General features: G+C 43.6%; 1 protein-coding gene across 3 annotated transcripts in view; it reads right to left on the reverse strand.

Annotated features, from left to right (window-relative positions):
• Window positions 1–10,009: 10,009 nt before the first annotated feature.
• Ttll4 (tubulin tyrosine ligase like 4) overlaps window positions 10,010–27,137 on the reverse strand; it is a 38,701-nt gene continuing 21,573 nt past the window's right edge. For 2 of the 3 annotated variants that reach the window (XM_023723097.1, XM_023723098.1), the window contains 15 exons: window positions 18,833–18,957; window positions 18,285–18,395; window positions 17,861–17,937; window positions 16,966–17,157; window positions 16,784–16,866; window positions 16,410–16,538; window positions 15,943–16,065; window positions 15,565–15,663; window positions 15,121–15,255; window positions 14,428–14,565; window positions 12,902–12,995; window positions 11,718–11,928; window positions 11,506–11,576; window positions 10,968–11,053; window positions 10,010–10,428 (listed from right to left, as the gene is read on the reverse strand). In XM_023723097.1, the coding sequence (XP_023578865.1) occupies window positions 10,311–10,428; window positions 10,968–11,053; window positions 11,506–11,576; window positions 11,718–11,928; window positions 12,902–12,995; window positions 14,428–14,565; window positions 15,121–15,255; window positions 15,565–15,663; window positions 15,943–16,065; window positions 16,410–16,538; window positions 16,784–16,866; window positions 16,966–17,157; window positions 17,861–17,937; window positions 18,285–18,395; window positions 18,833–18,957 (1,792 nt within the window). In that variant the 3' untranslated portion in view covers window positions 10,010–10,310. The remainder of the gene's footprint in view (window positions 10,429–10,967; window positions 11,054–11,505; window positions 11,577–11,717; window positions 11,929–12,901; window positions 12,996–14,427; window positions 14,566–15,120; window positions 15,256–15,564; window positions 15,664–15,942; window positions 16,066–16,409; window positions 16,539–16,783; window positions 16,867–16,965; window positions 17,158–17,860; window positions 17,938–18,284; window positions 18,396–18,832; window positions 18,958–27,137) is intronic. The other variant, XM_023723099.1, reaches the window with a different exon arrangement.

Genomic DNA, 27,137 nt, shown 5'->3' on the forward strand with positions numbered 1-27,137 from the left:
GCCTAGTATACACCTTTAATTCCACTGATATGCAGGCTGGTTTCCTGCTGTGAGGCTAGACCCCAATTTGTTCAGTTTGCAGCACTCTTTGTGCCTCTGGCTGCCTTAAACTCAGTTCCCTGCCAATTTGGACTTGGCTGCTTCACCTTCTGCTGACCTGAGTTCAGTTCTGCTTCACCTTGACACTGGAAGCCACTAAAATGAAGGCAGTGTGTAGCTGCTCTAAAGTCTAAGCTTGGTTGGCCCCTCTCCAAGATGGCCACCTGCCAAATACCCTTTCCTGGGGGATGTCTGAACCCAAAGTACTCGTCATCCGCTACAGTCTATCGTGTCCAGTGCTGCATTCACTGGCGCCTTCATGCGTGGAGGCTTCTGGGCTCACCAGTAGTCACTGGTGTCCACTGGTGTGACTCACCCCTCCCATGCAGTAGTGAGTCAGGGCTCAGGGAGAAAGCACTGCATGCCACTTCCTTCTGCATGGAGGTCTTTCTCCACTCTCCCCATGGGCTTCACCTCTCACTTCAGAGCCTTGCTGATCCCAGGAACCCACTTCTCTTCTTCACGTTTCTGTATTCCAGCATCTGGACACTAAGTTTCAGAGAGGCTGTTTCTCTGCTGGTCACCACTCTGCCATCTTTCCAGAAGTCTCAGAAAGCTGCTAATTTTAAGTAGGGCCCAGAACAAGAAAAGCCACTGCAGCAAGTCTAGATTTCTATGCAGACCACTCTGCTACTTGGGCCATAGGATCTAAGAGATCCAATGGCTCTTGAGGTGGCAGTGACAGTAGAGATACTGTTTAGAACCTCTTGAAGGCCCTATAGGTGGACCAAAGAGGAGGCCCTTAGGATTTTGGAGCAAGGCTCTTTCACCATCTGCCAACAACTACTCTCCTTTTGAAAAACAGCTCCTAGCCTACTGCTGGTCCTAGCAAAAACTGAGTGCCTGACCAGTGGACAGCAGGTTACCACGCAATCTGAGCTCACATCATGAAATATATCTACTGAATAATAAAGTCCACCATGAAATGGAAGCAGTGTATATGTATGATCAGGCTAGAGCGTGCATAAAAGGTACAAGTTACATGAAGAAATGGCCCAAATGCCTATGGTTTTTATTGCTATACTTACTCTGTCTCCCAGCATGCATCTATGGCTTCATGGAATATACCGAAGATCATCTGACAGAGGATAGGAAGGTAGGACCTGGTTTATAGATGGTTCAGCACATCATGCAGACACCACCCAAACATGGATAGCTATAGCACTGCAGCCCCTTTTCAGGTCATCCTTGAAGGAAAATGATGGAGAATCTTCATAGTGAACAAGACTTTGGCAGTACATCTTGTACATTTTTCTTGGAAGAAAAAATGGCCACAAGGGCAACAACCCACTCAGGTCCCCCCATCCCTCTCTCAGACAGGAGCTTTCTTTGCCCCAATAAATATACTGTGCTCAAAAAAAAAAAAAAAGGCCACGTGACTATACAGTATGCTCATTCATGGTATGACTGGATGGACAGAGACTTGGAAGAAATATGACTGGAAAATTGGGAACAAAGACATATAGGGAAGAGATATGCTGAATGTCCAATCTTTCAGCAGCAAAGAACAACACTGAGGGCCAGTGAGATAATTCAGTGGAATAAGTGCCTGCTTTGGGACTGGGGTTCGATATCTGGTCTCACATGCCACGCTGGACCCACCCCCAGGGCACAGAGCTGGCGACCAAGTCCAGGTACGGTGGTGCATGCCTATAATCCCAGGGCAGGGGGGGATGAAAATAGGAGGATCACCAAAAGAACAGAGTCCCTGATCTGGCACTATACCCTGCGGTGATCAGTCTGTGACCCAATAGCAAGTTGATTATGTTGCATCAATCATTTCCATCCTGAAAAGGATGTGCTTTATCCTTACTGGAACAGACACTTTTCTGGGAATGGATTTGCCTTCCCAGCACATAATACTCCTGCAAAAACTAGCAAACATGGACCCACAGAATGCTGCATCCACTATTGTGGCATTCCACACAATAGTGTTTCTGATCAAGGAATGTACTATGTCCGAAAAAAAAAAAAACCAAAAACCAAAAACCAAAAACCCTGACAATGGGCTTGTATGTGTTTTACCATGTCCATCACCATGCAGAAGCTGCTGGATGAATAGAATGGTGGGGGTGGCCTTTTGAAGATGCAGCTACACCACCAACTTGGTGGCAGTTCCATGCAGGGCTGGGGCAAGGTTCTCCAGAAGGCTATAAATGCTCTAAATTGGCATCCTTTATGTGGTTCTGTTTCTCCTATAGCCAGGATTCATGGGTGTAGTAACCACGGGGTAGAAATGGTAACAGTACCACTTACCATACCCCTTTAATAAGTTTTTGCTTCCCATTCCCATGAATTTACGTTCTGCTGGCCTTGAAGTCTTAGTTCCAAGAGACACAAAAATGAATGACTTGCCCCTGGTCACTTTGGGCTCATGTCTCTGAGTCAACAAACTGAAAGGAGAATCATGGTGTTGAGGGGGAAGGTACCTAATGTAGACAACCAAGGGGAACTTGGACTTCTAATCCACAACATAGGTAAGAGAGAGGATGTTTAGAGTGCAGGAGATCCCTTCGGGCATGTTATCAAACATACTCTGTAGTAAAGGTTAATGGGAAACTACAACCCAATCAAGGGCGACAAATGGCAGAGAATCCCCAAGCAAGAAGGCATAAGTTACTCCATCAGGTAAAGAACCAAGACTGCTGAAGTGCTTGCTGAACACCAAAAGAACACAGACAAAATGGGTAGTATAAGACAGTAATTGTATCAACTATAACTGCACAGCCAGTTACAGAAATGAGGATTGTAATAGTCCTGAGTACCTATTTCATTCCTACTTTGTTAATATGCTTGTGAATATAAACATATGCTAGGCAGATATTTGGTTTCCTTCTTTGTAACATGACAACTATTGGCTTAGCATCAGCACTTAATATTAAGTCTACATTATAATATTCAGGTTATGGAATGTCAGGAGAGGGCCAGCCAAATAGTTCGGCAGATTAAAGTGCCTGAAGTCAGGCGCAGGGGCCAGGGCTTCGATCCCCGGGTCTGCCTTGCCAGTCCCACCCCTGGGATGTGCTGAGACAATTGAGACTGGGTGTGGTGGCACGTCCCTGTAATCCCAGCTCTTGCGAGGCTGTAAACAGGAGAATCACTACGAGTCTGATGTGGTAGTGAGACCCTGGGCACCCTGTAGACCCTTCCCTAAAATATAGAAAAAAAAAAAAGTAATGTCAGGAGAAAACCAAGCATTACCTAAAGAAGACTTTTCCTTCTATTCTGGAGAGTAGGAGTAGATTAGTGATTTGTCTGTATTCAGGATAGCTGTATCATGAGTAATAGTGAACCTGCTATTGAAGATTAAGTATGATTTTAAAAGATGTGTTTACAAAAAAATAAAATAAAAAGATGTGTTTACTTGTAAAGTTGACAAAGGATTGTCACCACTAATCATGACAGGTCCACCTGAATTAAGAACAACTTGGCAATTAGCTAAAGCTTGGTTCTAGGTGTCTGTGCGTGACTGATGTGTGTGCCAGGAAACTGAGGGAGAGAATCCACCCCCACTGTGGTGGCACCAACCAATAGGCTCAGAGTCTAGATGGAATGAAAAGGGAAAGATTAAGGAAGTGTGCCCATGGTGAAGAGCTTCAGCCTTCTCTGTAGACCTGTCTGGGTGACACCCCAGGGAGCTTCCAGGCCTTCAGCCTTGGATGGGGCTGCATCCTTGATTCTTCTTATTCTTCCAGCTTCCCTCTTCTTGGGCTGAGCAGCTCCTGGATGCTCTGGCTCTCTAGTGAGCAGCCAGCATTGTGGATTCTCTTGCCTCTCTGATCCTACAGACAGCCACCACAAGATTGCCTGATAAATCTCCTTACATAATGTATATACAATATGAAAATATATTAATACATTAAAACATTACCAATCCACAGACAAGAAACATGGGGCCTATCCAAATGTCTATCAATGGATAAACAAATTATTACACATAATAGAATACTGCTCAGTCATAAAGAGTGAAGAGCTGATAGTGAACCTTGAAAATATAGCAAGTGAAATAAGGCAGATATCAAAGGATACATATTATTCCATTTATATGAATTATCCAAAATATGTAAATCTACAGACAAAGAAGACTCATGGTTGCTAGGGGCAGGGGAAAAGGCAGATGGGGAGCAACTGCTTAATGGCCATAGGGCTGCCTTTCAAGTTGGAGAAATGTAGTTGCAAATAAGAAATAGCACAGAATTGTTCCCTTTAAAAAGGTTGTTAGCTTCCCCTCAGTTTTTAAGAGTGTTTTCTTTAAAATGCACAAGTCTTAAAAAATATTTATTTTTAAAATGTAAAGGTCTTAAATAGGCAGTTCAATGAGTTTTAACAAGTGTGTCACCTAGACAACCAAACCCAAGATGGGACTGGAGCAAGCCCTCCCATCAGCCCAGAAGGTTCCACTTTTAACTCCCAAAGGAAACCATGCTTCTGTTCCAATCCAATTAGGCTAGTTTCTCCTGTTTTAACTCCACATCACTACAACATGCACTTCTCTGTATCTGGCTTCTTTCACTCAAACTACGCTTTTGAAACTCACCTGTGTTGTTGCTAAGTCAGTAGTTTGTTCCTTTTCATTGCTGAGTAGCATTCCACACCAGCTTATCTGAACTCTTTCTGAAAGGCATTTGGATTGTTCCCAGGTTTTTGTAATTATGAATAAAACTGCAATAAAAAATTTAGGACATGTGACTTCACTTTTTCTCCATTTGGACAGGGGTGGAATACCTTGTAGTGGGAGTCCTAGGTAGACACACACTAACTTCATCAGAAACTGTTAGCACCGAGTAGTTACTGCACCATTTTAGTCACACCAGTCAGGTACACACACTCCAACTGTTGTACAAACTAGTCTCAGCTGCCCTTTGAATCTTAAATTATTCCAGTGTAATCTCATTTTGTTTTGTGTCTCATGAAATAATTTCTTGCTTTTTTTTTTTCTTCTTTCTTAAGCTTTTTAAAACATCATCTTTGGGCTAGGGGTATAAATGATCAGAAGTGTGCTTCATCAGCACACATGAGGCCCTGGGTTCAGTCTCCAGCACCGGGTAGGGGTGGGCAAAGGGAGCTGCATTCATTTGTATATGATACACATGCATTTCCAGTGTACATTCTGATGAGCCTCAACAACTTTAGTCATGTAAGCACAGCCTAGACCAACATTTAAAAAGTGTTCCAATTATAAGCAATTCCTCCCTCATCTCTAGTACCTGGCAACTTCTGACCTATCTTCTGTGATGATAGTTTGCCTTTGTTAGTGTTATGGAATCAGAAAGCATATATTGTTTCTGGCTTCTTTTACTTAGTAAAGTGCTCTTGAGATCAGTCATGTTGTTCCATAAATCAGCTTATTCACTTTATTTCCTAACTAGCATCCCATGAATGGACTGCTGGATGAGATGTTTCCAAGTGTTGTTACTATGAATAAAGCTGCTATAAGCTTTTGCTCACAGAATTGCAAGTGCTAGGATGTATGGCCACAGGGTCTGCCTAATTTCTCCAAGGTACCACCTTTGTATTCACACCAGCCATGAGTTCCAGTTATTCAGCTGATATTTGGTGTACCATTATTTGATATTCTCAAGTCTTTTTTGTCATTTTAGTGTCCAGTAGTATCTCATAGTTTTCACTGCACTTCTGTGACAACTAATGATAAAGGTTTTAATCTTTCTGTGTTAACCATCTTGATGAAATCAACTGTAATCTCCCATGGATAGGTTCAAACACAGCTGTCCCTTGGTAGCTGTGGGGATAGGGTTGAGCTTCAGGATGCCCAGATAGCCAAACCCAGTCCATTACATAACCCACACACATCTAAATGATTGTAATACTTCCTAATACAGGGTAGAATCTTTGTAGTTAGTTGTCATACTGTTTAGGTAACAATGATGAGACAAGTGTATTCATGATCAATACAGACACAACCATCACAGGCCTAAGTACATTTCAACGTACAGCTTCTGGAATTCGTGGACATGGAATCTAGATTCAGAGGGCCCACTCTGTGTTTGCCATAGCTTTGTAAGAGTAACATGCTGCCAGAATTCTATTACATGCTATGCTATTTAAGGAAGCAACCTTTATGCTAGTAGTTGCTGGCCTTAGAAATTATTTTAAATCTGTATCCAATTGTGTGAGGCATTTTCTTAATAATTAACACTCAATTTAATCTTTACTCTGAAATTTAACCCCTTAACCTCTTATGAGGTGAGCTTTGGTAACTCAGTTTACTATCTGGAACTTAGGAAGATTAACTTTCAAAATTTTACTGGCTTTTCCTGGCATTGTTTCTCAGACTATCCCAGTAAATAAGGCACACATGGTTTCTTTAGGAAACCATCACCCTAATATGAGCTTCCTGATGTTTTTTTTACCTAAGTGAGAAATCTCCTACAATCAACAGCTTCACTAATCCAAAGCTGCTGAAGAACTAGTCAGTGGAGCTGGTAGAGATACCCGGATACTGAAGTGTGTGCAAACTCAGCTACAAAGGGGATCTACAGGGCTGAGAGAGGCCAAGTCAGAATCTCAAGAGACATATGGAGCTCTCTCTGCCACACATCTCAAAGAACCACCAATATTTCCAAGTCCCAAAGCCATCAGGGCACTGGAACAGTAGTCAGAGGGGAAGAATTAAAGGACAAGAATCTAAGAAGAGCGATCTGCCAGCTGCCTTTGGTGACTTTATGTTGGCTAATTCAACTGAAGAAGTTGGGAAGGTCTCTGTACCCCAACGATCAACCTACCTCACTGGCACTCATGAGTGCTGGGCTGCCCCAGGGCCATCAGGTATGTCCTTTGGCTAAGGAATGGGAAGCAAATTACTCTCAACCAAATGGACTGACCCCAGGAGAATATACCTGTAATGACAACTATCCTCTGGCACAGCTCCTAGCCCCATGCATCAGTCCCTTGGCATCTGCTCCATGCAAGGTCTGTCTTCTGAAGCATGCTTTTTCCCTTTCCAGATACCAGCCACTCCCTTGCTCTCCTTTTCTCAATAAAAGGAAATCAAATTCTTAACTCACATCCATAAGAGTACACTCTTAATGTACTCTCTTGTCCAGAGAATCAACATTCTGTGAAGTATTTAACCAAAGCCGTAAATCCCCTCATAATAACAAAAGTGTAATGAATATCATTTTGCTGTGTGTATTGGGCTAAGGTGGGTATGAAGACATATCTGGACTCTGTTCTGGCCTCTCCATCTCTAAAATACCTCTGCAGCTGCTCAGCTTCCTTCAAAGGAAGAATTTTATACTTCTTTCCCAGAACAGGGTAGAGAGTACAAGTTGAAAAAGGAAAAACCTCTGTCCCTAACTGCTTTCATGTTTGGCTTAAATGTTGTTCATAATCCCATAATGCATGTAGTTACTGTATTCCTATTATAAGCAAGTAGAGCAGGGCTTGGTGGTACACAGCTGTGATCTCAGCACTACAGCCGGACACAGGAGGATCATGAGCTTAAGACTATCTTGGATAGTAAATTTGAGGCCATTTTGGAGCACAGTGAGATCCTGTCTCAACACAAAACATGAGAGACTGAGAGACAGACAGACAGACAGACAGACAGACAGACAGACACACACACACACACACACACACCCCAAGGTCACCTCTGAGGCCCATTCTCAGAAACCTAGTTTCTGATCAAAAAGAACATTGTCTACCCTTTGTTCACTTTCCCAGATCCTGACTCTGCTTCTTCAGAAATAACCTGCAACCCATTCCTTGCCTCAGGACTCGCTTCCTTTCTTCCAAACAGTGCCTGGATAGCAACTTAGGAATGAATATAACTCATATATGCTTAAAAATATTATTCTATTATATTCCCAAATTTAAACTTTCAATAAAAAAAATAAAATCTTAGTTCTCAAAATGTTTAGCTGGGTGTGGTGGCAAACACCTATAATCCAAGCACTGAGAAGCCTGAGATAGGACTGCTGAGTTCGAGACCAGCCTGGGCTACATAGTGCTTCAGGTCAGTCTGAACTATACAGCAAGATCCTGCCCACCCCCCCAAATTCCTTGTTTAGCTGAATACTGTACATTGTACAGACTCAGTGCAGAAGTATATGTGTGAAATGCTTGATAAGGTAACTTTCTCTTAAGAGTGAAAGGTAACTGTTTTAGGTAAGCCCCATTCCTTTTTCCTACTCAGCATACACACTACTGGATACTGAAACATGATGAAACTTAAAAACAGTATATACAGCCAGGTGTGGTGGCATATGCTTGTAATTCTAGCACTAGAAAACTGGAGAAAGGCAAAAAGTTCAAAACCAGCCTAGACAACTTAGTAAGACCTGTGTCAAGATAAGAAATAAGAGTTGGGGTTCAGTGCCAAGACCCTTGGTTAAATCTCCAGCACCACCAAAACAGAAAAAGGTGTATGTATAGACATTTTTAAACTAAGAGCACTGTATTTTCATCACTCATTTCCTAAGTTCTCTCTTGGCTCCCATCCCCAACACTGCAATGCCAGTTCCTCTCCAGTTACAGGGATAGAAGTGGATTGGCTGTGTTGTTCAGTATCCTGAAAAGTTAGGTCAAAGAACTGAAGCTGGTTTCCAAGAAGTAAATTCACTCAGCTAGGCCTTGCACCAGAGGACCAGCTGCAATCAGGCTCCTGGGCAAGGTGAGGATTCTTAGGGAGGCTGCTTCCTTCCTTAACCACCTGCAGTAGATTGCTGCATCCAGGAAGGACAAGAGGGAACTCCCTTTGATGATATCAAAACAGATTTACCAGGAATGTGAAAGTCCTTTCCTACTATGGCCCAACTTTGATGCCCAGGACTTTGCCACCAACCTTTCTTCACCACTGTCAACATGGCCTTAGGACTGGGCAGCATATTCACCTACTCTGGCCTTGAACCTGGTCAGGATTCTCCCACTCATCATAGAGCCCCAGAAGCTACAATTCAAGGGAGTCTAGCTTTCTGCAACCCATAAGAACAAGAATACCTAGAGATGGGGCAGGGGGGCACTGCAGCTGAGCTTCCTGCCTAATGTGGAAAACAAACATATGAGATGTAGAACCAAGTGACTTCTTGTATGTGTACTACCAGAAAAACTAACCAAAGGGACAGCAGGAACTGGGGAGGAGGCAAGCAGCCACTAGGAAGTGCTAGGTGAGGAAAGAGCACAGTGCAGGTGGAATCAGCCACTCTGATCCAAGTTCCCACACTGTGTGCTTCTCCCTGGCTCCCACCTGCCCTCAAGGAGGAGAAGCAGAGTGCACGGTTTAGGTGCTCTTGCCCTTGAAGGTCTCTGTATGCAAAGTTTTCTTGGTCAACCTCATTCAACACTTATATTTACTTACATGAGTATGAGCGTGGTCAGAGATCTGACTGAAAGCTCATATTACAAGTCACTGTCCTAGAATGCACCTGCCAGCTATAAAACAGAATGTGAGATTTCCTGTGTTGAGGGGAAGCCACAGCTGCTGCCTGATCGCCTTGGACATCACAGCAACAGGGATCCCTGGGCTCTTCCACTGGAGTCATAAGAAATTCACCAAGTTCACAGAACTTCTTACAGAAGGCCCAGTTGGACAGATTTAAGAGAAGGCTGGAAGAGTGCACAAGGAGGCCAGAAGAACAGCAAGACCAAGGGCTACTGGCTGGGGGAGTGTATGAGAACAGAAATGGTGTAGAGGACACAAGCCCCCAAGACTAAGTGGCCAGGAAGTGGGTTGAGTACGTTCTTTTTTGCCTATCAACTGAGGACACCTAAAGATTTGAAAGTGGCTCCTCAGGAAGAGGTAGGCAGCCAGGGAGGGGCCACCTGAGAAAACGAGGACCTTCACAGGAACCTCCTCAGAACATACATGTCCAGCATGTTTTTTATCTCTTGAGCTGTAATTCAACCACTGTATCAAGGCCTAAAACAAACACACGTGGATCTGTGAAGGTAGAAACCAAATCCTGCTTTATAAGGCTGCTTGGCCATCACTAGCTTCTCTACTGAGATTTGAGGTGCACAGCCAGGCAGCAGGTGACAAAGAGAGCCTTCTTTACCTGCTCCCCCACCCCCACCCCTCCACCCCTCCAAATGCCCATCTCTGCAATACAACCACTTCAAAAATACTCTGATGAGGGCAGAGGAAAGGGGGCAGGGATGCAGGCTGGTCAGCAGGTGGTTCCCATGAGGTAGCTGATGCTGGTGCTCCTGGGCAGGCCATGTGCTGGCAGCCAGTCATGGGCTCATAGCAGCTAGGAGGGAGTCGAAAGTCTCACAGTCTTCCCAGTGTACTTGATGGTGGGTAACATCTGTGTGGAGAGGATGGATTCTTTGCTGGTATCTTCGTTGTCCTTTGAGGGAGTAGGCATCCTGGGGAAAGCGAAAGAGACAGGAAAGAAGGTGGTTTAAGTCTTCCTGAAGTTGACTGTGGTCCACTTCTTCAGAGGGCAGTAGTTTTCTTCTGGAGGAGCTGCACTTTCTGAAGGGAACAAGCCGAAAAGGTGGCTTAGACACTGCATGGCCTGTCATTTGCCTTCCAAGTCTGAGGCATGAAATTCATGCCATCATGATGGTGCAGGCTATAATTACAGGGATATATTAATATCCATTAAGTACCTTATATTTACTTGAAGCCTTACAGCTTAAGTGCAAATGTGAACATGGTGAGGGTAAGGAGCCTAATAACTCCCTACAGTAAACAGGTACGTCTAAAAGTGACAGCTTAGTAGAGTCCATGCTCCAGTTCAGCTTTGCCACCAGCGGCCACCAGGGAGAGGACACTGTGGTTGCACACTGGTAGTCCTACTAACCCCCAGATAGAGAATGCTCACTTAGTTGTCACAGTCTGGGGAGACAGGAAGAAAACTCCCCATACTCAATAGCCCTTGCCTTGTCAAAGCAGCACTCACCCCAGCTTGCCTGTGTCCAGTTTGCTGAAGGCATTGAGCATCTCCTCATTCTTTGGAGCAGTCAGAAGTGATGTTGGCAGAGACCACTGGAAACAAAGGAAATGGTGAGATGTAAGGGCCACGAGGTAAGGCAGAAGTGTTTCAGGTCCATGACTCTTTGCATCTCTGAATGATCATGGTATTCTTCCCTCCCTGCTTTATAAGGCAAGGCCCAGAGGTCTTTGTTCTCTCCTGAATCATAAAGTTGAGCCCAACAGAGCATTTTTTTATTTTGGGAGGAATATCAGGAATTGAACTCTTAGCCTTGCCAGGCAGGCACTGGGCTGCTGAGCTATATCCTCAGCCCTGCTTTTTGATCCTTGAAAGAAAGGCAACCAGGCCATCTTGGCAGCAATCACTGCCTCAAAAGGAAAGTCAGGAAACAGATGCAAGGCCTACGGGGGAAGTAAAAGGCTCTGTAAAGACCACCCCGCCACACTGTAATCTTAAGGCAAAAGAGGGCTGAGAAGAAACTGACTCCTTGAACTGTGTCACTCACCAGTGGAGCAGAGTCACAGACGACCCCTGTGTGGAACCCTTTGTAGCACCAACTCCGAAGCAGATCCACTCCTAGGACAAGAGGAGCAGCTGTTAGGACTTAACAGGGAGGAACTAATTGGCCCATTTTCCTTCCAGAGGCCCATTCCTTAGGCTAATGGGATTTAATTTCTCACTAAATATAGCCTCCTGCAGACTGGGAGAGCACATCACCTTTGAGCTTGTTGCTATGGTACTTCTGTTCCCATTGGGTGGTCAGAATGTTAAAATATCGAGGCTGCTCAAAAAAGCGGAGATAGCGAGAAGAGATTCGAGAAGGAAAAATTCGTTCAAATTGACCACGACGAGAAAACTCATCTTCCAGCTCCACCAGAATCCTAACATCATCTGGGGTCAGGACATCCAGCACAGATGCATAGAAATCCTATGGGCCAACCAATAGGAAAAAAGCAGGTATGACAGAGTCATAGGCAGATAATCAAGAAATTAGGGACAAGGAGCAGAGTCCTGGGTCCTAGAGCTCCAGGATTCTCATGGGACCACCATATCACCTGGTATGTACCATCAGTTCCTAAGCTGTATACACTACCTGTTCCTAAGACCACTGAGCTTAGCTCTTGATTGTGATCAGGGGCACCCTAGGGGCTCTAAGGTTAAGTGGTCTGTTAGACAAATCGAAGGTCAGAGTCCAGCCTTTGCCTGCCAGCACCACCCCCTGGGGGGGGTGGCAGTGGGCTTTGCACTGGGCATTATATCCCCAGCCTTTAAAATAACTTAAAGGGGCTGGAGAGATGGCTCAGTGGTCTAAAGCACCTACTTGGAACAAGCTTGGCAAAGCACAGGGACCGCGGTTCGATCCCCCAGCACCACATGCCAGCCAGCCCCGCCCCCTGGTGGGCTGAGCTGGCCACACACACACACACACACACACACACACACAATAAATAAATATAAATAAAAAAATTAAAAAATAAAATAAAATAAAATAAAATAAAATAACTTAAAAAAAAATCTGAAATGAAGTATCACTAGACTGGACTCAAACTTAAGATCCTCCTGCCTCGAACTCCCAGAATGCTGAGATTACAGGCATGTGTTATCATGCTTGGCTGCCTGCCATTCTCACATGTGGCTCACATATCTGCTTCTGAGCCAAGCATCCCAGATCACCCTGCACTTTCAGGGAAAGAACTCCGAGGAATAAAGGCCTACAGCTCTGACAACATAGGGCCACTAGAGCACTGTGCTAAGGGCAGTGGCTCTTGAAAATGACAAAGAGCATCAGTTCTCTATCAGGATTAGCTACATGCTAAAAAAATAAGCCCTGCTCTAGAGTTCTGGGGTTCTAAATTGTTGAGCTCAGAAATTTTTTGCTGAGGAAAAGACCAATCTCCTACCTGGTCAGGAATTTTCTGGGCCACGTAATAGGCTTTCTTCATCTTCTGTGCAGTGAAATACTCAGGAGCCATCTGACATTTGTCCCTGGGAGAGCTACGGTAGAAGTTATAGGGTAATTATGGGTAAGATGTAGAATGCAAGGTACTGAGTCAGCAGCTTTGCATCTTGAGGAAATAAGGACAAGGGGTCCAGCCCAAAATGACTCCTTTCTCAAGAGAAGATAAAGCTGTCCAGAAAATGTTTAGAACTTGATCACACTGAAATGCATTCCACTCAGGAAACCTGTCTGAGGGTCAACCAATACCAGTACCATAAAGAAGAATGAAGGAGCCAGAGATACAGCTCAGCAGCACAAGTGCCTGCCTGGCAGGCACAAGGTCCCATCCCGAGTTCAATCCCTGGTACTGGAAGGAAAAAAAAAAAACCACCCCACCCCAATTTGACAAAAAAAAAAAAAAAAAAAAAAAATTAATAAGCCCTGAAAAAAAAAAAAAAAACAATGTTTTAAAAGTTTGTTGTCTTTGTATATTCATAACAAATTAAAAAAAACCCCCCCCAAGTAAAAAAAAAAAAAAAAAAAAAAAAAATTGACTTGGTTTAGTTTAATTTGGTGAACACTCACTATACCTCAGCTCTGCTCTACTATCCACGTGTGACCCCGGGCCAATAATAAACTCCTGTATCTCAGTTTCATCATCCATTACTACAATCACTGCTGGAAAATGTAGACATGACAGAAGAGCAGCACCTGCCTCTGCAAAACCTATGGTACAGCAGGCAGAATAAGTCACACAACAATAGGACAAAGCAGAACATGAGTCCACAAGGTATACTGGAGTAAAAGTAAGTTTTGTTACCAGGCAAATCAGAACTGTAACTCTTCACTCTAACTAAACGATGCTAGATGAGTTACTTAACACTAGGGATCTTCACTTTCCTCACCTATACATACTGTGTAGCCTTAATCCTATGGAGTTGTTCCCTACACTTGACAGGTATTTATTAAATTTAGCCATTCCTCTTAAGAGTGGTTCCAAGTGTCAGAAATGAAAAAGCCTATCCTGAGCTGGTGTCATGAAGATGTGGTCTGAAGCCAGGCTCTGATGATAAACAGGAGGCCTGAGTGAGGGCCCTTTCAGAAGGAAGAATCACCCCCAGGAGCAGAGGAAAGAACACTATGGGGGAAAAGCAAGGAGCAATGAACTTTTCTGAGAGGAGACTGAACTAACTGGCCCTTAAGGATCCTTCCAGCCTTGCTTCTGTGAGTGACCAGCTCTATCAGCACAGCAGCCCAGAAGAGAAGCAGAGAAAGATGCACTCAGGAAAGAAAGGCAGAAGCTTCAAATGCACAGACAAGAGTTTAAATCTGACACCCAGCCCTGTAGAGATTGCTGAGCAACAGAGGAAAAGAGTCAACCTTGCTTGTAGGGGTATTGCTGTGGCACTGGTATGTGCACAGACAACGGGTCCAGAAGGAGCACAAGGGAGACCAAGCAGAAGAGAAGTCAACAGGCAAGGAGCTGACCTGGTAAGGGAACTGCTGGAGGTGCTGGGGCTGGAGCTGATGTCCTCTGCGTTGGGCAGAACAAACCCCGCCAGATTCAGAAGGTCACGGATCATCTGGCCTTTGATACTGATGTCCAGGGGAGAGTTGGAGTGGAGGCTTCAGGGAGAACATACAAAGCATAGTCAAAGCAGTTCCAAAGTAGTTTCTGGTCCTATATTCAAGTTGGGCCTGGCCCTGGCCTGGCCCCTTGACTTTCTGGCTCTCCCAGAACGAAAAGGGCTCCGACACCCAAATGTGAGAGTCTCTTGTACTAAAGAGAATGACCTTGCTCAGGCTGGTAAACCTGTCCATGACCTTGGTTTGCTAGAGGAAAGCAAGCCAACAGGGACCAACATAAAAGAGTACCTTTAACAACCTCTTGGGGCTGGGGAGATAGCTCAGGAGATTAAGCGTTTGCCTGGCAAGCATAAAGGCCTGAGTTCAATCCCCGGTTCCGCAAAAAAAAAAAAAAAACACACACACAAAAAAAAAAACAACGCTCACCATTTTCAAAGAAAGTTCAGATAATGGTAAATGAGCAAATGAAGACCATTAAAATACAAATTCTAGAAAAGAAAAGATATTCCCCCAAATCAACAAAACTACAGTGTCAATGGGATCCTGAAGATACAGCAAAGATTCTGCTCTAAATATACTGAAAATACCACCCACCTAGGTGAAATGTTTACTTCTAGGACCCAGGGCTTGAGGTTCTCATCCAACATGATATCAAAACCAAAGAGTTCATGGCAACTGTAGGGTCGTCGGACATACATCTTGAGCAAGCTGGTCACATAGGGCTCTGACCTGGTCACAAGGACAAGGATATATTTAGTCCAACTCTCTCACATTCCTACCCAGAACTGCCCTGCCAATGGGGTACCCCAGAAAGACAGGTAGAAGCAACCTGGGAAAAGTGGTTCTTAAAGAGATGTGTCTCATATGGGACCAGTTCTGTAATGACGTTCAGGAAATAAGCAGAATTTCACTCCATCTACTCCCTCCTATTCCCTGTCCTCAAAACTGAAACAGAACATGACCCAGAGTCTACAGCACAGCAGCAGGAGAGGAAGTTTGGTGGTGAACTCCCCCACCCAGCAAGGCAGCAGGACTCACGAGATGATGGTTTTAACAACGACATCTTTTATCTTCTCCCAGATGATGTCACTATTGATTCCCTTCTGACTCAGGTATTTCCACAAAGCCTTCAGTGCCCTGCAAGGTAGAATGATGGAGTGTATTTGGTATTATATTCTAGAAATGAGTGATAAAGAAGTAGACCAGGAGTAAGAGGTCTAACAATTTTTCCTTCATATTACTTCCTTTGACATTTTAAATTAAGAGATGAACTGAGATAAAAATAGACCAATTCTGGATTGACAAGTAATCTTCAGAGGTGATATTAATCCTCTAGCACTACCCCTCTGAGCCTCCAAAACCCAAACCTAAAGCAGTCCTCCAAGCCATCAATGCCTGGGACACTGTCCTCAGTACCATTTGTGGCCCTGGCAGGCTGTCTCATCTGCATTGGCCTGGTACTCAGTATTCTTTTTATTGATACTGTAGTTAGTCAGGTGCATGAACTTGTTGCCAAGGCTCTTCATAGAAGGGGAATACCTGGAAGTGAGAAGAGGAACAATGATGAGAGAAGGAGGAGAATGGCAAACATTTCCCTAACTCCTGGGGAGGCAATTAATAAGCGTACCGATCCTTTCAGACCTGAGAAGTACCTCTGTTGGTAAGATTCTACAAAACCACAAGTAAGCCCATCTCTTGTCTCACCTCCGTCCCACAGATTTGGTGAAGTAGAGAACATCCTTATTTCCTATTCCCTCTATCCATTCCCCTTGCTAACAAAATCCACCAGAATATTTATTTTTAAAGGTTTAGAGGCCTCTATTTTCCCTCTGTGGAAGATGAATTCCTAACTCTCAAGGTAACGCCGCATCACTATCACATACTTGCAACTGGCAAAGCGGACAAGTCCATCTGAAAAGAGGTAAATCCGTAGAGGATCATAGGAAGTGACATAAACATAGATCCGCAGATCAAACTTGCTGCCACTGATGAGGTAGGGTTTGTGTAGATACCTGCAGAGGAAAGGCCAGCTTTGCATCAGATGAGATGGGACCAGAAATAACAGCATCAGCAAAAGCCAGTTAATAGTCTTTAAGATAAAGACCCTAAACCATTAACTGAAAATATCCCATGACTCTCAGTTGACTAAAGCAGCTCTTTGGCTGAGAGGACAAGGAGCAGAAGAATGCTCTAAGAGAGGACATTGGAGGCCAATAGGATGGGAAGATGGAGAGAGGTGAACTAGAGACAGGCTCACCTCTGTACCAGGAGGGGCCTGTGCTTGGGGAGCTGACTCCACTTGTGAATGACCTGGATGCCAATGCCTCGAGCTGATGCTGGCTACAGGTGAGCAGAAAGGACACAAGATTTGCTTTGGGCCCAACACTTCATTGTTCCCTTTCTCAGACCACCATCTACTACCCACCATGACCCACTCACTGGCTTCACAATCCACTTTTGGCGGCGGCTGCTCTCCCAAGCCTTGCGCAGGAGCTTGGCATCCTGAGGCAGGATGAAGGACTGGGGGAAGAAACTGAACTCCTTCTTGCCAAAGCGGCTCTGCATCCGAGACAGGTTCCGCCAGAGCCGGTCCTTCCTCCCAATTTGGAATGAGCCTGGGAAGTGGTTTAACTATTGAAGGGGAGACAAAAGGTCAGGGCAGGGGGAAGGGGAGGTAAGACCAAAGAAAGATGACAAGTTCCGCTGTGCCAATTCTGCCTTTCTTAGCAACAGCGCAAGCTCCTATTCCATCTTACTGTCACCACCTGATGGCCCTTATGTATCCAATTGCTGAGCAATCACCAAAAGATGATTAAAACACAAAGCAAAACTGTGATGAAGACAGACACAAGCACATTCACCTTGAGTGCAAATAAGTTTTTAAATCCTTCACAACAGCCCAGGGGACAGAAAAGCATCTATCTGGCTTTTATTACATTTGGGGACAATGGACTCCATTTGTTCCAACACAAGACCAGACATCCTCAATATACATATTTACCTTGAGGAATAGCAGTAAGGCCCAAAGGCTAGAGGGGAAACATTCCACTGAAAACAGCTAATGCATCTCATGATGTATTACAGGCAAGAGTCCCCCCCGCCCCCCCAACCGCAGCAGCTGCCCAAGACACTATAGCAAAACTGGAAATGTATGTGGTCCACTAGGATCTGACAGTATTCTTCCTCTGGGACTTTCTCCTCTAAAACCCTGTTCACTTCCTGGTGAGAAGAAATCACTTTCATCTTCCAATACCCGTCCCAACTGTCCCTGTCCTACCTGCCTCCTGATCTAGTTCAAAACCCAGGGGAATGGGCTCCTAGGGCAGGACCCTACCTTCTGATGTTCTTGAATGGATCGGAAACTAGAAGACTTCATGTGATGACCCCAGCAGCCCAGCCAGTCATCATTTCCTATAGAAAGTAATCAAGGAGTCAGCCCGCTAGCAGCTCAGTTCCTAGGAGAGTCCCATAGGCCCCAGAAATATCATTGGTTCTGGGCACAGCTCTCTGGCTTGGTTTTGAACAGTTACCATGGAGCTGCCCTACACGAGGCCTGAGGCCAGGGACAGAACAATGGCCTTCTGTCTCTCAACTGTGAGCAACAAGGTCAGCCCAAGGGGCTGTGCTATGCTCCCCTATGAAGTTAGAAACCAAGACAAGGTCCCCAGGAGTGCCCATACAGCAGAGGATTAGGGCTCAGCTCCTACCCAAAGCCCAGCTGGCAGGCCAGATAACAGGCTCCCAGGCAAGTGACTCACTCTTGCTGATTTTGAAGTGGGACCGTCCAATGGTCTGCTTGACAATGTTGGGAGTCACTGTGCTCATCTTCCACCGGAGCAGCTTCCTCTGCTCCCAGGGAAGTTTCTCCACTAGGGGGAGTGGCAGGGAGTGGGAGGCGACAGGGTGGAGAACAGGAGAGCCATAGTAAGGGGATGGAAAGATGGCAATGGTCCCCATCCTATTAAGTCACCAAACATTGTTCCAGATCAGGGTTTCAGAGGAGCATACTCTGGGGAAGGGGACAGTGCAAAAATGAGAGCAAAAAAAGGGGAGACCACAGAAATGTGAAAAAACAAGGCTACAGGGTATATGCAATGGCTGAGGACAGGAAGCTGAAAAGGGATAGCTAAAGGACAGCCAAGGAAAAATCCCATACTGCTTCTATAACTAAGTGGGAACTAGGTGGTGAGGTAACCATCAGAACAGCCTTTCTGGAAGCCCTTCCCACCTATGACCACCTCCTCCCAATTTCATAGCATCCTTCTCTTGGGGGCTCTTCTAGGCTTTGTCACTTGGTCACATTTACCTCTCTCATCTCGAGTACCAAAATAGATGGTAGGGGGAACATTGGGGAAGAGACTATAGATGAGGGCTGGTCGGATAACCTTCTCAGGATTGGAAAAGGATTTGGTCAGAATCTCCACGCAGCTCCTAAGATGAAAAACAAACATGTGGCAGAGAGAGGGAAAGCAACAGCCTTGAGATTCTGTCTTTTTTTTTGTGGCCAGCTCACACCACCCTAGGGGTGGAGCTGGTGTGGCCCCAGGGACCAAACCACAGTCCCTGCAAGTTTGCCTAAGCAGGTGCTTTAGAATACTGAGCTATTTCGCCGGCACCAAGGTGCTGTCTTCTGGTATAGAATGATTCCAAAAGTGCTCAATAATTGTTTTGCAAATATGAATCCATAAATGCTAATCTACATGCAGCCACACCACTGAATGTCACCTAGAGACAAGGTCCTATGATACTTCAATAACACATCTCCTAGAGATGTCCCTGGAAGAAAAGCTTTGAAAGAGAGACATGAGTTTGGGTAGACACTGCTACACTAAGACAAAAAAAGAGGACAGAGAAAAAGATCAAACAGTAACTAAATAGCAGAAAGATCTGAAAAAAGATACAGAATTTTTTTTTTTTAAGGGGAGGGAAAGCAACTGAAAGAATGATATTTCTAATTCATATATTTGGCTTGGTGTGAGGATATATAAGTGGTTCATGTCTCTCCCTTTTCTTTCTTTCTTTTTTTTTTTTTTTGGTCTTTTTGAGAGGGGATCTTGCTATGCATTTCAGGCTGGTCTTGAGCTCACTTTGTAGCCCAGGCTGGTCTAGAACTTGCAATGATCCTTCTGCCCCAACCTCCCCAGTGCTGGGATTACAGATGTGTAATCTCCCAACTCCCTTTTCAATAGGACTTTCAACTCAAGATTTCCATGCCATACAGTGGCAACAAAGTCTGGGTTTCCTGGGCAGATGTGCCAGGACTTGGAGCTGTGGGGTGTGGGGTCTGCTGTTGTTCCAGCAATACTCAGCCAAGGCTATCATAAGGAGCATCTGTACCTACCACCTGTAGGTACCAATCCTCAAAAAGCACTGAAAAAACGGAAGAGTATAATTCATAAATATTATGAGATTAATTTTTATTTTATAAAAACTCAAGGGGCCAGGGATACAGTTCAGCAGCTTAAGCACCTGCCTGGCAAGCATAAGGTCCTGAGTTCAATCCCTGGTATCGCGTGCACGTGCACACGCAGACACACACACACACAAAAAAAACACTCATTATTAGGGCTATTCATGTACTTTACATTATAATGCTTCCCTGGCCTAGAAGGCTCTAGATTTAATCCCAGCAGCGACAACAACAAAAGTCACTATCAGTTATTATTTTTAGTATAACAGAAATAGACACTGTGTATAAAACACTTCAGTGTATCAAACCTTTGGGACTTTTAATGGATTTTATTGTGTCAAACTAAATACTAATAGCTAGTTAAATAATTCCAATTACTGCAATTCAATCCTATTTTCCCCCAAATTTTTCTTCAAAGGCTACTAATTTTTGAGTATCAGAATTTAAGATTGTTCAAAATCAAGGAGCATAAATTAAGATAAAAGAATAAAGACAGAATATGAAATGAGAGTTACTCTCAGAACCAGTTTTTTTTTGTTTTTTTTTTTTTTTTTTTAAATTTTAGGGAAGGGTCTACAGGGTGTTCAGGGTCTCACTACTAGATCGGACTCATGGTTATCCGCCTGTTTACAGCCTCCCGAGAGCTGGGATTACAGGTGTGTGCCAGCACTCCAAGTCTCAATTGCCGTTTCAGTGCACCCCAGGTGCGGGACAGGCACGGCAGGTCCAGGGATCAAACCCCCTACCCCTGCAACCTCTTGTAGGCGATATAATCTGCTGAGCTATATGGCCAGTCCTATAGCAGAACCAGTTCTCATAGTCCTTGGAAACTAAACATCATATGACCTGCAACTGTACTCTATGGCATTTATCTCAGAAGATTTATGTCCACATACAAGTATGTAAAGGGTTGCTTATACCCAGTCTTATAGTACCCAAAAGCTGGAAACAACCCAAATAACCTTCAACAGGTAAATGGGTAAACAAACTAAGACATTTCCAGACCACAGGATACTACTCAGCAATGAAAAAGAACAAACTACTAACAAACACGGTAACCTGGATCAATCTATAGAATAGGCTGGATGGAAAAAAAAGCCAATCCCAAAACGTTGCACAGTTTTTCCACTGTATATCATTCTTTTTTTTTTTTCACTGTATATCATTCTTGATTTTTATTTTTATTTCATTTTGTGTGTGTGTGTGTGTGTGTGTGTGTGTGTGTGTGTCTGGCCAGTTTATTCCACCCTGGGGGCAGGGCTGGCACAGCATGTAGGGTCGGGGATCAAACTATAGTCCCTGTACTTGCCTAAGCAGATGCTTTAGTCTGCTGAGCTACCTCACCAAACTGTGTATCATTCTCAAAATGGCAAAATTATAGACATGAAGAACTACCAACTGCCAGGGGATTAAGGAAGGGAAAGAGGACAGAAGTAGGTGTGGCTATAAAGGCATATGGTGGGATTCCTATAGGGAAGGAAATGTTCTGTATTTTGAGATGAATCTATTAATATCATACAGTACAACACTGTTATACCATACTACACTGTAGTTTCATAGCATGTTAATATTGAGGGAAACCTTAGAAAGTACAGGGGACCTCTGTTTTCTTTCCCCCTCTCTCCTCTCCCTTTCTTTTGATGGTGCTAGGGATCAAAACCTAGGACCATGAGTGTACAAGGCGAGTGTTCTATATGGAGCTACAGCCCAGCTTTTGTGTTACTACCTACAGTTGCACATGAGTCTACAATTATCTTCAAATAAAAAAAGAAAAGGCAGATAGTCCGAGGCAGACAGTACTACTAGCTAACTCTAAAGCACACTGGACTTGTACTCATGAAACCTGGCTTGTGGTATACAACCCGGCTATAAGGTATATAACCTTGGAACACTTTCTTTACTTTTGTGACCCTCAATTTTTTCACTGGACTACATGACTTCTATCTCTAATATTATATTCTTCCAGGAAAAAAAAAAAAAAAAAACAGCAACAGGAAATGCAATAAAACCGTTGCTGGGAAGTAGGAAGATCACCTGAACCCAGAAGTTATGCTAGCCCAGGTAACATAGAAAAACACCATCTCAAAAAAAAAAAAAAAAGAAAAAAAAAAAAAAAAAAAAAAAAAAGTTGGATAGAGGAAAATACGCAGTCTTCTTAATCATTTTGAGATGAACAATCTTCTATCCAAAAAAATAAAATAAAATAAATTTTGCAAGGTATGGTGGCACGTGCCTGTAATCCCAGCACTCTGGGAGGCTAAGACAAAAGGATCATCAGTTTGAACCCAGTTTGAACCCAAAATATTGATTTTTTTTTTTTTTCTTTTTCCCAGAACCGGGGATTGAACTCAAGCCGTTGCACTTGCCAGAGAAGTGCTTATTCCACTGAGCCATCTCCCCGGCTCCCAAAATACTGATTTAACAAGACCTTATCTTACTTAACATGAGGCTGGGTATATAACTGAGTGTGAAGACCTGGATCAATCACCAGTAAAACACACCCACTTAGTGTAAATCTGTTACTTTAAAAATACTATTTCAATAAAATATATAAACCATTTGATAACAGGGAAAAATTGCTGGGTATGGCAGCTAGACCCTGTCCCAAACCATCATCCAAAAAAAAAGAAAAAAAAAAAAAAAAGAAAAACAGGAAATATAGGGGAAAAAATAAGATTATAGTAATCTAAAAGTATTTCTGATTTTAGTCATCTCTAAAATACAAAGTGGTTTGAAATTTATCAATCTCCATCTTCTTGAAAATCACGTAGCCTCATGTTGGTAGAAATGCGTTTAGAATATAGAGGTTAATAAATGAGCAAAATTCACAACTTTTGTGAATATTCTGTTTGTTCATTTGCTTGTTTTTTGAGACAAGGTCTCACTATGTAGTTCAGGCCAGCCTTAAACTTACTATGAAGCCCAGGCTGGCCTCAAACTTACCACAATTGTCCTGCTTCAGCCCCAAATGCTGGGATTGCAGCCATGCTCACCATGCCTGGTCTCTTTTATGAATTTCTGGTTTTTTGATTTCACTTGGCTTTTTTCGTTTTCTAGTGGGGGGCTGTGGATACTAGAGACTGAACCCAAGGCTACACCTGAATTATATCCCCAGTTCATCCGTCCGTCCGTCCTTCCTTCCTTTTCTATCTATTGAGACAGGATGGGTCTCAATTAAGTTGTTAAACTGCCCAATCTGGGCTTGAACTTGCAACCCTCCTATCTCAGCCTCTTGGAGTGCTTAGATTATAGGTATGTGTCACCACATCATTTTTGTTTGGGTGATACAAGGGATGGAATCCAGGGTCTCCCACATCATAGGCCAAGTCCTCTACCATTGAGCTGCATCCCTAGATGATGACATAAGGCTTCTCCATCAGAAAGGCTAGAAAAATGGCTAGGTAGCTATATCAAAGCAGGAGCACAAACACAGGAAAGGCAGGATTCTGAGTCATGGATGTGCAATTTATCTTTCTCTTATGGAAAATTGGAGGTACTTCAGCAACATTCAGTATCTACACCCAGAAGTATATCTGCCTTTCTGAAAGCAGGATGGGTTACGCACAAAGTGACAATATGCCTGACTTAGTATCCACAAAAGTGTTTCCGTCTGGCTTCATAGAAGGTTCCAGCTCTAAGTCTCTCACTTTCTAGACATCTTTGCCTCCACCTTGCTGCCTTGAGGTTGCAAGCTGGTTAACAGGTGCCACCATCACATTCACAGACAGGCAGCCAGCCTTAATCAATTTTAACACGGAAAGTCTTTTCCTCTCAGTTTTATCTAAGACAAGCAACGAGAGTCTGGATGCTCCACACGCTGAGTAAGCCTTGATGTATGTGGCTAGATTTTAATAAAAAATCGGAACACACTTCACACTAAAAACAAAACCTCAATTTGTTGTACTTGTGTTTCTCTTGTATTTCTCAGCATTATTAAAAAGAAACACTTCAGGGGCCGGGAGATGGCTCAGTGGAATAAGCGCTTCCCTGGCAAGTGCAAGGACCTGAGTTCAATCCCCAGTTCCGCAAAAAAAAAAAAAAAAAAAAAAAGAAAAAAGGAAGAAATCCATTAGGATATGTTATCTGATTAAAGACATAAAGTGGTAATTTAAAAAAAAAGAAAGAAACACTTCAGTATTTAATACTTGAGCGGGTATTTATTTTTCAGACAGGTCTTGCTCTGTATGTAGCTCAGGCTGGCTTTCAATTCACTGTGGAGCTCACACTGGCCTTGAACTCAGGGCAATTCTCCTGCCTCAGTCTTCTAAATGCTGAGATTATAGGCATGGTGCCATCACAGCCAGCCAGCAAGGAGGTTTGAGCTCTCTCTCTCGCTCTCTCTCTCTCTCTCTCTCTCTCTCTCTCTCTCTCTCTCTCTCTCCTCTCTCAGTATGGTGGAGGATTGAACCCAGGACCTTGCACTTGTCAGGCAGGCACAGGGAAGTTCTTTATAATACTTAGCAAAAACACAATTAATAAAGATAGAGCCTCAATTCTGAGGCAAGGCTGACAGTAATAAGGGGAACAAAAGAGATTATTTTAGGAAATGTTAAAGGTAGTTTTGGTTTGGGTGGGTTTTTTTTTTTTTTTTTTTTTTTTATTTTAGGGAAGGGTCTACAGGGTATTCAGGGTCTCATTACTAGATCAGACTCATAGTAATCCACCTGTTTAAAGCTTCCCAAGAGCTGGAATTACAGGTGCGCGCCACCATGCCCAGTTTCAATTGCCATCTCAGCACGCCTCTTGGGCGGGGCCGGCACGGCAGGGCCCGAGTATGAATACCACCTCCCCAAAGGTGTTTTTAAAGGTGGTTTAAATGCTCATTTAGTGAACCAGGTGTGGTGGTACACACTTGTAATCCCAGAACTTGGGAGGCTGAAGCAGAAGGATTGCTCTGAGTTAAAGCCCAGCCTGGGCTACAAATTGCATTCAAGGCCAGCCTGAACTGCATGGTGAAACCCTGTTTCAAAGAAGACAAAATAAAAAATAAAAACAAATGATCATTTTGCAAGTTCTGAAACTTGCTCACATGACTTGATAACATACCCTCAGTCACAGTGCCTTCCTCTCCTGACTCCCAACTCCCCAACCTACAATTATGTGTTCTACAAAAAGATTTGCTTTAAGAGACTGCCTCAGTGGGTGTCCTACTTAAGGGTGAACATCACTCAGACTCCGTCAAAGGCAGTCAATAAAATAATTTGGATGAGGGCTAGGGAGATAGCTCAGCAGACTAGGCGGTTTGATCCCCGATCCCCGGGGTTCCATCCTGGTACCGTGCCATGCTGGCCCTGCCCTCAGGCGTGCTAAGCTGGTGACTGAGTCTGGGTGTGGTGGCACACACCTGCAAACCCAGCACTGGGGAGGCTGAAAACAGGAGGATCACTACAAGTCCGATCTGCATAGTGAGACCCTGTACCAAATACATAAATAAACTAAAAATAATCTGGATGAAAGCTAAAGAATTTTACATAATTTAATTTCTTTTCCTTCTTTTTCTTTCTTGGCCTTAAACTTTCCACTCTTCCTGTCTCAGTCTTCCCAGGAGCCAAGATTAAAGGCATGTGCTACCACACCCAGCTTAAATTCAATTTCTTATTACTAAAATACTAATGTTAATCTTTTTTTTTTTGAGATATGGTCTCACAATGTAGCCCAAGCTGGCCTCAAACTCACAGCAATCCTCCTGCCTCAGCCTCCTGAGAGCCATGATCCCTGATTAGGTAATATCAATATTATTTCCCTACATAATACTAATTTCAGAAGGCAGCCAAAGAGCATTTTAACCACTTAACATTTATCCTGAGTATCAGTCAGGCAGTGTGTCTGTTTATGTACTGATGATCCCGAGAGTCACTGGGGGTGCCATTTCAACCAGCTGATTGTTTACACAGGATACACTCATATGTCTGTTTTTTACATGCTTTTCATTTAGGATGTATTCACCTTTCATATTTGTTTTGACTGAAATCTAATGGTAAGTTCTGGCTCTTCTCTCTTTTTTTTTTTTTTTTTTGTTCCTCGAATGCCTTCAGGGCACATTTGGCCAGCTAGAGAGTTGTGAGGTTTGAACTCCAGCAACCTGAGGCTGACAGCTTTGTGGAAGCAGCCACTTAAAGGACTGAGCTAGGCCCAGGCCCCCGAAAGAAAGAGTCGGGACAGGGGCGCGAACCAGCGACCTCGCGCTCCGCAGCCCGGCACCGAGACCGCTGCGCCAGGTCGCCGTCTTCTTCTCTTTTACTAATTCATGTAAAAGATAAGATTCTGTGCTACAATCTATAAAAACCCTCACTGTAAGTATATTATATATAATTTTTATACTTCTCCAGAACTCAGTGATATCATTCTACAACACAAAACACGTTTGGGACACTGAGACTGAACAGGAAGGAAATGAAAAAGAAACCATTGAAAAAAGGAGAAATATTAGCATCTCAGAGAAGAAAATATCTGTTATATAAAGAAAAGACTTCTCCTTATAGTCAACTATTCATAATACAGAACTATTCATAATACAGGGCTGGCCAGATAGCTCAGTGGGTTAAAGTGCCTGCTTAGGCAGACACAGGGACTGGGGTTCAATCCCCAGCATGCTGTGCCAGCCCCACCCGCGGGGCGCACTGAGACTGTAATTGAGATTGGACATGGTGGTGCGTGTCTGTAATCCCAGCTCTTGGGAGGTTGAAAACAGGAGTATCACTATGAGTCCAGTCTGTGTAGTGAGACCCTCTACTAAATAATTTAAAAAAAAAAAAAAGAAAACAATAAATTGGAGAAATTCCAGTAGTTATCAATGATTGTAATAATTCTATGGGTAATACAAGTTGACCAACATCTAACAAAAATCCTATAATCATAAAGTGAGAAAAAAATATTATTATAACATATATACCTTCTAGACCAAACATCATGGAGCTCATTTGTCATTTACTCAAAACAAAGGGGCTCAAAAAGTCATTTACAATTTCAATTAAGTATAATAAACCAAATAATTGAAAAACAGGAGATAGTGAAATGCCAACCAGGATATCCCTCATCAACATCTTCACTGTTATGTAGTGGGGAGACACTGTATTGAAATTATATCACCCACAGGAAAAAAAGGGAAAGCCAACAGCACAGTGTAGTGTGTTGTTCAAAGAAAGACAACAGTTTAAAAACAATTCAGCAGATGGTAATTTGTAATAGTTGTTTCATGTTG

The sequence above is a fragment of the Octodon degus genome, unplaced genomic scaffold, assembly GCF_000260255.1.
Source record: "Octodon degus isolate 3935 unplaced genomic scaffold, OctDeg1.0 scaffold00096, whole genome shotgun sequence".
Taxonomy (NCBI): domain Eukaryota; kingdom Metazoa; phylum Chordata; class Mammalia; order Rodentia; family Octodontidae; genus Octodon; species Octodon degus.